The sequence below is a fragment of the Pinus tabuliformis genome, chromosome 6, assembly GCF_031772625.1.
Source record: "Pinus tabuliformis cultivar Carrire ecotype Pingquan chromosome 6, CPIR1, whole genome shotgun sequence".
Taxonomy (NCBI): domain Eukaryota; kingdom Viridiplantae; phylum Streptophyta; class Pinopsida; order Pinales; family Pinaceae; genus Pinus; species Pinus tabuliformis.
Genome location: NC_142292.1, coordinates 1,837,487,783 through 1,837,498,801, shown reverse-complemented (window position 1 = coordinate 1,837,498,801; position 11,019 = coordinate 1,837,487,783). Strand labels below are relative to the sequence as shown.

General features: G+C 39.3%; 1 protein-coding gene across 3 annotated transcripts in view; it reads left to right on the top strand.

Moving 5' to 3' along the window:
* Positions 1-9,037, top strand: part of LOC149266344 (uncharacterized) — a 60,072-nt gene extending 51,035 nt beyond the window's left edge. The window contains exon 2 of one of the 3 annotated variants that reach the window (XM_089430341.1): positions 8,285-9,037. In XM_089430341.1, the coding sequence (XP_089286467.1) occupies positions 8,285-8,592 (308 nt within the window). In that variant the 3' untranslated portion in view covers positions 8,593-9,037. The remainder of the gene's footprint in view (positions 1-8,284) is intronic. The other 2 variants (XM_089430344.1, XM_089430345.1) reach the window with 2 other exon arrangements.
* Positions 9,038-11,019: the final 1,982 nt, after the last annotated feature.

Below are 11,019 nucleotides of genomic sequence, written 5' to 3'. Positions count from 1 at the left end.
CTCCTGCAGATAGGGCTTCCTTGACAGCAGATAGAAGGTGATTTACAGACCTATGTTTAGGGCTCCTTTAGAGCTTGACTTGACAGTAGATGAAGTGTCCCATAGATTGCAGATTTGGGGACACTTCTAGGCTGTGCATTGTAGCTCCATTAGACAATGTTTAGGGCAAGGGTTCTTCTCTAGGATAGCGGCTTGATCTCTGCGGCTAAGGCTCATCCTTACTGCGGCTAGGATCTCCCTTTAGGTCCTGCGGCTAGTTGTTGATAAAACCCTTCTTCCTCTGCGGCTAGGAACCTCCTTTAGGGCAACGTAGGTGCTTCTCTTCAATGAGATAATTCTCCTCTAGGGCAACGTCCATAGGGTTGGCTTCATTGACTGTAATAGGGCAGCGTAGGTGCTTCTAGAAGACCTTTTTCTTCTCCACGTCTAGGGCTCTTTATGGCAGCGTTAGGGCATCATTAGGCCAATGTATATCCTAGGGCACTCCCTCTAGATCTCTTCTTCGTCAAACCCAAAACAGAATGAAGAGAGATCACAAGAGTGTGTGATGGAAATGACTCTCAAGTCATCTCTTTTTATACTAAAATGTTGAGCGCATGTGGGATTGATTTGGTTGCTGGCCCACCTTGACGAATTGTCCCATAACACAAATAAAATCATATCTCCATGAATACTTATCGGAATCGGATGATCTTTAGATCAATCCTACACCTCTCGATGAGTGGGATCCAAGAAAAATATCAGCTGCCATTAATAAGATGATCCACATTGAGTTTGGCCCTAGTTGCCAATTTCAACATGTACTCTTCCAACTCTTCCACCATAGCATCCCTCCAAACCTGTTGGTCTGCTTCCTCCTCAAAAATAGAAGGATTAGACTCACTGATGCTGCTCATTAAGGCCATGTAATTGGAAAATCTCCTCGATGATCTACTCTCCTCGAAAGTGCTGCTAGGAGCCTCCACATGCTCCTTAGCATCCCTCAAAATTTGCTTGGCCCATCTCGGCCTCCTTTTGATAGAGCTCCAAGGAATAAATCTATCCTCTTCCTAATCAGAAGACTGCCTCTCTACTGCTGGTGTTGTTGGTCCCTCCTCAATCTTCAGAGCCTCTCGCTCCCAATCCTTTGCCACTGCTAGATTCGACCCATGTGACTTCTTAAATGCCCTACCCTCTTTGAATTTAACATCCCTTTTGACCATTGTCTTCCTTTGCACTAGAATGTAGAACCCGTGGGCTTTTGAAGTCTCGTTGTATCTAGCAAAGATGCCATTTTTTGTTGAGGGTTCCAGCTTAGTCCTTTTCTCTGATGGTATGTGGATATAAACTGAACTACCAAAGATGCGAAGGTGGCTCACCTCTAGTTTCACTCCTGTGGAAGCCTCCTCAGGAGTATTGTCTCCCAATCATAGTTTTTAAAACCGGAACCGGTGACCGGACCGGTCCACCTAATGAATCGGTTTACCAACCAGAACCGGTCTAACCGGGACTGGTTTGGTCTAAACGAACCGGTTTTAGAAAAATACATTAAATAATTATTTTTTAATGAAAAAAAACTATTTTTAAGATTTAAAACCATGATTCCGAGCCAATAGAGACAAAATTTGCAAAGATTGCTCATTGGTATACCATGTAAAGCCTTAAAGGTGAATATATCAAAATGGCACCGAGTGCAATACATATCATCGACAAAATACATAAGCAATGAGGCTCTAAATGGCCACTAGAGTGCAAAAATAAAGCCTACAAACTATGGGGCCAGTGGCCTACTACAAGACTTCAGTCTAGACTCTACATATATGATAATAGTAATACTATAATAGTTATTAGTGATCAACATTATCACTTGAAGTTGAAACTTCTCATGAGTCTCAGTCATCATGATCAAACTCAGTTGGTTGAGTCTCGACTCCCAAACTGTGTAGCCACAAACTTCTCTATTGGTTCAATGACTTGAGTCTCAAACTTCTGAAGGTATTCTGCCCTAATATGCCCTATTATTTCATTTGGTGCTCCACATGGCTTTACATGGCCTCCTATCCCAGCCAAGTGTTGCTTGAACCTGTTAATACCCCCTCCTTGAATGGATTTTTGGCAATATTTGCAGATCATTTTGCCATCAATCATATCACAATGAGCCCATGCAGTATCTTCGGCTTTTGGAGGCATGATGACTCCCTGGATGGTAGATAATAGAAGTGAGAAGTTTATAACACAAAAAAAAATTCATGGACAACAGACTCAAATGAGGAATTATCAAGTGCAAATCCTTACCTGGAAATGCAAACTAGCTCCCTTAGCCTCCTCTTGAAGATGGCAACTCCACTGACAGCTACACACTATCTCCAAAATAGCTCCAACTCCAACTCCAAGATGACTACTTCAGCAAAAACTCCACACTCTCCAAGCTCACAAACAAACTCACAAACACTCCAAATCAGTTGTGTGAGACAAATGAGAGTGAGAGGGGTCTCTTATAGCAAGTGTGAGGGTGTTTTTGGAGGGAAAATACCTTTCCCTCACCCCCAAAACCCCTAAACCACAAAACCACAGTGCTTTTTGTCATAATTCGGTGGGCTGTCCATAAACCGGCCGGTTTAGGACGGAACCGGCCGGTTTTGACCGGTTAGGGCCAGATTTCGGTCACATGAGGCATCTAACCCGGTTTTTAGGCCGGTTCGGACCGGCCAGGCCTCTAACCGGCCGGTTAGACCGGTTACCGGTTTTTGTGGCCGGTTTTTAAAACTATGCTCCCAATACCTTTTGAGGACTCCTATTCTGCAAATACGCAACTGTATCAAACACCTTTGCCCACAAGCACATAAGTAAATCTTGATCATGTATCATGGCCTTGGCCACTTTGATGATAGCCTTGTTCTTTCTCTTTGCTAGTCCATTCTGCTACAGATTATATCGCATTGCCAGCTCCTTTTTGATTCCCGCCTCCTTGTAAAAATTCTTAAACTTGTTGGAGGTATACTCCCACCCCATTGTTTGATTTGAGAACTTTGATCTTCTTCCTCATCTCGTTCTCCACAAGAGCTTTGAACTCTTGGAACCGACCAGAGACCTCATACTTGGCCTTTAGGAAGTATATCCATGTCCTTCTAGAGAAATCATTTATAAATGTCACATAATAGCAATATCTAGTCATAGATTCCATTGACATAGGACCACACATAGAAATGAATCAAGTCCAACACACCCTTGGACCTACTTTTGCTACTTGGAAAAGCGGCCTTGGCGTACTTGCCAAGTGCACATCCGTTGCACTCTCAAACTCTACATTGAACTTTGGAAGACCAATGACCATCTCCCATAACAATGGTAAAGCTCTATAGTGCAAGTGACCCATTCTTTTGTGCTATAGTGCACAAAGGTTGTCACTGTCATGCACTTGGGCTTCTACTGATTGTCCTCTCAGTAAATACAAATTACCCTCTTTGCCTCCAATTACTCATCTCATGCTAGGATCAGATCCCTTCGGCCTGACAAGTACTTGTCCTCTCGTAAAGTTGAGCTCATGCCCCTTGTCTTCCCTCGCTAACTGAGTGTAAGTACTTTTCAAGCCTTGGTACATACAACAATTCACTCACCTCCAACTTAAATGATGTGTTTCCCACACCCTCTACTGCATACTTGGCATTGTCACCAAGCTCCACATGTAGGTCCTTGTGCTCCTTGGCCATACTGGTGAATAGGTCATGAGATCCTATTATGTGACAAGATGCTGCAGTATCCACAAACCACATCCCACATGTAATGGTGCTAGAAAGACAAGACACCAAGGAAAATTCCTTCTCAAACTTATTGGCTAACTCATCCATCTATGCAGATGAAGCGATAGGTGTCTTCCCCTTGCCCTTCTTCTTATTTACACATTGACCTGCATGGTATCCATATTTATGAAATGCAAAGCACTTGACTTTTGCCTATGTCCTTCCTCTTGTTTAAAGATGCTCCTCCACTTGAGTTCTTCTTGGCCTTCGCCTTGCCTTTTTTGCTTGCTAAATCTCCTCCTAAATCTCCTTTTGGGTGAAATTGTCCCATAGTTTAGTCCAATCAGGAAGTTTGTCATGTGCAAGGATTCTTGACACACAGGTAGCCCATTGTCTAGAGAAACCACTCAAGGCTATCTTAACAAGTTCATCCTCTTGCACAACTTCACCAACAGCTGCAAGCTCATCTCAAACTCATTGAATCTTGGTGAGGTATGAAGCCACTATGTTTGATCTGTGCATTTTTGTGTTTTTCAACTTCTCTCTCAACACCGTCTTCCAGTTCTGGTTATTGCTTTGGTGCAATGTTGTCAAGACTGTCCACATGCTATGGGTTGTCTTCTTGCTTGATATGTGAGGGATCGCGCGATCCTTCACGGCATCCAAAGTGATGCATCTAACTTTCACATCCTTCAATTTAGGAGCGGTTTGTGCTGCAGCATTAGAAAGAGGTTGGGTATCGGTCTTAGCAAACTCCCACAAGCTGTTCTCCATGAGAATTATCGTGATCCTTTCCTTCCATGAACTGAAATTAGAATGCCCTTTCGAGCTGGTCTTCAAATCTCAACCTACTCGAGATCATTTTGTCCAAATCAAACTTTTAGCCACAAAACCCTTGCTGAAAATGGAATTTGCTAAATAGACTTTGTTGTCATAATGCTTGTGCTACTGATTTTTTCTTTAGAGTTTCTAATGCTCTGATACCGTGTTAATTTCTAAGTACTAGGTTCAGATTTAAGTTTCCTACAACTACTCTATCCCTAGAAATTAGTTTAACTCAGCGATTAAATTTTCTGTTGTAACATAAAATTTGCAAATTATAAAACATCAATACTTTGGTACTTTTAACTCACTAATTTTGCAATGGAAATATTCAAAAAATTAGTCAAAAAACAGCCACGAAAAATACAGTAAATTTGCCCCAAGCAAATTTTCCTTCATTAAACTTTCTTTGGAAAATTCAGGGCTTCGGTCATGAGAAAGTGGCCCTTAGAAATATACAGGAAAACATCAATAATAGAATTTGGAAAAATCCCACTGGATTCTTGGCCCAAGAGAAATTCAGCCTCCTTAGAGTCAACTCGGCCCTAGCAGATCTCGGCCTCCACTTGTGAATTTCAGTCCCCCTCGCCTACATGGCCAGTGCATTGGGAGAATTCGACATCCCTTTCTCCACGCGGCTGCTGGTTTGAAACTCTGCCTCACTCCACGAATTCGGCCTGCTTTGAGAACTTGGCCTCTCTCTAAATATCGGCCTCAACTAATTTCCCTTTCAAAAAACCCTTGCTCTCCCTTGTCTCTCATCTTTGATTTCTTCAGCTTGTCACAAACATGCAATAAGTTCTTGCAAATCTGTTGGATTCTCTCCTAAACAATTGTGTCGTCATCCTCTCCCTTAGGCTCTTTTATAATTTCAAATTGAGCAAAATCCCTAACTCTCAATCTCCAAATTGATAGACGACTATGATTAATTCCTAACCCACTTAGATCAATGGCTGAAATTAGATCTATGTCACTTAAATAATTAAATATTTATCCTTGGAAATTTCCCCAATCAGCCAACACTAATCAATTAGGCAGCGTTAATCAATTCAATTAATTTATGTGCTTTTCCTAAGTTAGACCTAGGAAAGAAATCATATTAGTTGTTCCTCTTGAACAACCACCTAAAGAGGACTTCTTCTCCTGCATGCTAGACGCAAGCCTATGAAAACGACCTTTCGAAGCTACCAAATCAATAGTACTGGGTGAAGTCGATATTGATTTTTAGACCTTTGTTACTTCAAATGCTCCTGATCATCTTTAACCTCCGAAGCATGTGTTGAATTGGGTGGGTCAAAGAAGATATCACTATTGATACTTTTTAGTTATTTGGATTGCCCCTAGTTCTAGGATATATTTCTACCTAGAGCATTTCATGTAATTGAGGGATGGTCTTGTTGTCTAACCTGTGAATACTTGAGAGCATTGAGCACATGGCTTTTATATTCCTCTTTCGTCAACTATAGGTTTGTCCATCACATCTTGTTCCTTGATAGGATTTATTAGTTATGCCATTTGTATGAGGTTAATCAAAGGAGCACTTTATTAAGGGGTTTGTCTACACTATGAGATTTGAGCATGTTGTCATTCCTTATACTAAGTATCATAGGATTCCCTCACTTCTGTCTTATAATGTCTTGATTGGAGATGCATGGTTCCTTTGTATGGAAGGTGACTTTACGCTTGATGTAACTACCCTCGTAGGCCTAATCGTATCAAGCATATTATTTCATTGTATTTTATTATCACAACTATTGTTTGTGGCAAAGAGGCATGTTGAGGCCCTAAACACATTTGGCATTGGATCAATGAGACTATGCATTTCCTCTTAGTTGCCAAACAATGCCATGAGGTCGACGAGTCTGGTTGGTTGACCTATTATTGGCACTCAATGCTTTATCACCAAATGTCTCCTAGTAGCCTCAAGTAATAGGAGAGTTTCATCTAGTTGTTTGAAGGTTTACCTTTGGATTTTTTCTCGAGGATATTCTCTGGTAGTGCACAGGCCTCATCTTTGTGGTAGACATAGAGTTTGGAGTTTACTTCTTTGATACAATGGTATCTTCACCTGATGAAGGTCTTGAGGCGGCTTCTTCTTCTTCCTCTATCTTTGCTACTATTGCGACTATGGAGTAGGCCACTCCTGCATTGTATTGATGGATATAGTCATTTTCTTGTGCTTCTGCTATTATGTAGCTTCTTTCTGTACTTGCCAGCTTTGAGCTTCAAGCTTTCAAGAGTTGCTTTAGTAATCTCACTGCTCATCGTTGTTGATATACCTTTCAATCTCATTGACCTAATTGTTTGGGTCATTTTTTGACGCATTATTTATATCTTAACAATGGAGCATTCCAAATATTCTCTCCGAAGTGTTGCTCTGCTATTCAAAGTTTTGCTCTCCAAAGTATGGAACTGCAAAATGAGAGGAATTAGGGTTTTCATGTGGTTTTGTAGAGAGCTAGATTTAAAAAGAGAAAACAGTAGGGATACCAAGCATCCATTGATTGTGGTCAGGCCATGTGACTCCCCCTTTCTCTCCCCTTGAAAATGCAAGATTTTTTCTTGCATTTTTTCTTTTGCATGAGTTGTTCTTTGTTAAAGGAAACATTGCTTGAGATGCCCAAAGTGGATAGGGCAACAAATGCTGTCAGATCATGAGTATTCCAAGTAGATTGACATTTTTGCAATTTTAATCTGAACTGGAAGTCGATTTGCCACTCTAGGGTGTCGAATTTGGTAACTTAAGATTTTGAGATTCCAATGTAGATTGACAAATATACATTCTAATTTACACCTGAAACTGGTTTACCACCCCAGGGTGTCAAATCCAGTGACTTGGGATTTTCTGCTTTTTATTATTATTTGTCATTTTTTGGAATCATTCTTTGACCTTGATCGAGTTGTTCCCAAGTATGAGTTTTGCAACAATGGTTTCAAATAAGTCTAAATCTTACAAAAATAATTTATTTGAATTACTCAGATTAAAAGTTTGCTTCAGTTGATTATAGGGAATATTGTCCTTGGCTTTAGGAGAGAAGATACCAAGGTGAAAGGGTGAAAGCCATAGAGGTTTGCACCAAGAATGGCAGGGGACCACCACAAGGAATGCCCATTCACATAAATACCAAAGGAAAATGCGATGTATAGAATATGTTTTCAGAAGTTTTGACGACACTATTCAGGAAACAGTGTCAGCCACTGTTTTCAGAAGTTTTGACAACCCTATCCAGGGAACAATTTCAGCCGCTGAGTTTCAACACAGCAATTTTTAATGTCCATTTGAAGTATTGTTTGGTCAGATAAGCATTATAAATCTTAAGAGTTTTGAACATGTTTTCAGACGACTACAAAAATGTTTAGGCTTCACAACAAGAACTGTGTATTAGGGAACCAAAATTTAGAGGTTAATTGAGCTAGTTATGAAACAGTCTTCTACAACAAATTGCACTGTTCTTTCAAGGAAACATTTTGTAAATATGCCCAAAAAATATAGCGTGGTTTTAATTTGAATGACAAAGTAATCAAAGGCTACAGCTGTTTTACAATAGGTAAATTACCAGGTAGAGTAGAAGTTTTCAAATCTGCTCCCAGGATCTTGTCTATAAAATGGGGGTTTCAATGAAGTTTCAACTTCTGCGGTTTCAATAGATGTTCTATATTACTAGGTAAATATGTTTAGTATTGTAATAGACCTAAAACAGAAAATAATTACTGTCATGTTTAATCTTTGTTTATGTGATCAGTTCAGAAATTGTTGCTTGCAGATGCGGATAAACAAGGTTTGTGCTCTGAAGAAAAAATAATAGATTCAGAGTCCCCAAGGCAGACCGAGGACATCAATGCTTTTAAGGATGAGATCGTGAGGGTTGTTTCTATGAACGGAGGAAAGTTATGCCTTAAACGTATCGCATCCAGTTATGAGAAGGCCTTCAGGAAAAAAATTTCTCTGGTAAAATATGGTAATCGTAAGTTACATTCTATAATTCAAGAGATAGGGGATCTATGTATAGAAGGGAATGGTGGGAAAAGGTCCGTGTATATTAAAGTTTAGAAGTTGCGGATAATTTAGATAGTTCCATTGACGCAAATGCAAATGAGAGAAGAACAAATAGTTAGAGAGACTATTTGGGTTGAGATGCGGTTATCTGTGTGCAAACCAAACTGAAGATCATATATGATGGATGGCAAACTGGTCAGTTGGATTGATAGGCCGGATGCCAAGAGTGAAGAAAAACAAACACTAGAGTTGGAGCAGAAATTCAGTTGCGATGAACTTTAGTAAGCTATTATTTCAAAGCTCTAATGATCAGTTTTTTGATTTGATAGTAGATGTTTTGGCCTAATATCCAAGAGATCTATGCTTGATGTTTTGGTTCAAGTGAGCTTGATTTGTTTACAGAAAAATTGACCATAGAGGAAATGTAAGGCACTAAAAGAAAATTTCTATTTGTAATCACCAGAGTAAGCGATAAACAATGATTGTTTTACTTTGTATATCCATTTGACTTGGTATTAGAATAGCGTGAAGCTTGAGAATTAGAGAGATTAATGTGCCCATGCGAATAATACTTTTGTTTAACAGGAAAAATGATCGTTTGCATTGTATGTTGTAGATTTTGCTATGACAATACATTTTTAATTTTTCCTTCTTTTGCATATTTTCCTTCCAGTACCTCATGTTAATCTCATTCATTACCAAACTTTAACTATTGAACCAATTGTAGCATTACACACATTGTAAAGGAAAATTTCCCAGTGTGACTTTCCACTCTACAGTGTTAAGAGCAGAAATCGAGATGGCACAGTTTCTTGCCGCGACCTAGATGCTAGCATAACCAGAACATTCCAGGAAGGTATAGCTATGTAATATGTATAGCTTTCTCCGAGTTAAGATCATAAAAAACTTGTCTTGTATTTGGTAAAAAAAGATTTTGTTGTAGAGGATGAATTGTGTTTGCTTAAGATCCAACGTGGATTGTGTGTGTTTCTATATATAGCTATATAGATCAAGTAATAAGTCCATCCTCGAACCCTATTTCATCTGACGAAGTTTAAAGGAACTTGGGGAATATCTCAAAGACCATTGTTGTTGATATCTCAGTTAAACCATGTATCATGGAAAATGTCGATATGGGTGACAATACTACTAAGATTTTTAGTTATAAGCATCTATTTTGGGAATTCTGTGATATGTTTGCCTGGTCCTACAAAGAAATCACTGGCATTGATCCTAAAATCGTCAAACATGAGATTAAGACTTAACGTGGAGCCAAGTCATTTCGATAGAAACTCTGGCCAGTCCACCCTCGAAAAGCAACAGCCACCAAGGTTGAAGTCTAAAAACCGTTCAAAGTTGGTTCTATATATTCAGTTCTTCTGGCTGATTGTGTCTCCAATTTAGTCCCAGTTGTCAAAAAGTAAGGGACCTTACATGTTTACGTTGATCATAGGGATTTAAATGCAACTTGTCCAAAAGACAACTATCCAACCCCCTTATCGATCAAATTATCGATGATTGCATTGTATAAGGGGCATTCTCTTTTATGGATGACTTCTCTAGCTATAATCAAATAACGATCAAAACAAGTGACCAACATAAGACGACTTTCATTTGTCCTTGAGGTACTTTTGCCTATTGTAAGTTGCCTTTTGGTCTAAAAAATGCTGGGGCGATTTTCCAGTAGGCTATGGCCTATGCTTTCCTCGACATAAATGATAAAACATATTGTTCATGCCTACATGGATGATCTCTTTGCTCATTCGCGGCATCGAGGTGACCATCTTGTTTATCTTTGTGATATATTCTTTCGGTGTCGTTACTACAACATTTGGTTGAATGGTGTATTTTTGGTGGAAGCGGGGAGATTACTAGGTTTCGTTGTATCAAGTCGACGATCTCGAGCTCATCACGGCATCGAGGTGACCATCTTGTTTATCTTTGTGATATATTCTTTCGGTGTCGTTACTACAACATTTGGTTGAATCCACACAAAGGTGTATTTTTGGTGGAAGCGGGGAGATTACTAGGTTTCATTGTATCCAAGCACGAGATTGGGATTGATCTTGATAAGGCACCTGCCCTAGTAAGCCTTAGGAACTTTTTGAGCCTTGTTCATTTGGTTTACATTGTTTAATATAACTGAAGCCATTACTTGCTCATTTGTTTATATGCCTTCTTTCCTTGATGTCAATGTTATATGGATGCCTATGTACTAAAAAACATTATGCTTATTTGTGTCTAAATCTATCACAAGGATTTTGGGAATTTTTTGTCCATATACAACCCTAATTCCCCAAAATAGCTTGGATTGATCAACTATGGTCTCCTATCTTAAGAGTGTCCTATCTTAAGAGTGTCAGAAGAATGGCTAACATGAAAATTAGAATTAGAATGATTAAAATAACAGAATAAGAAATAAAATTATAACAATCTTATAGATGACTTCAATAAAAATTGCTATCATTGTTGTGTATTGTA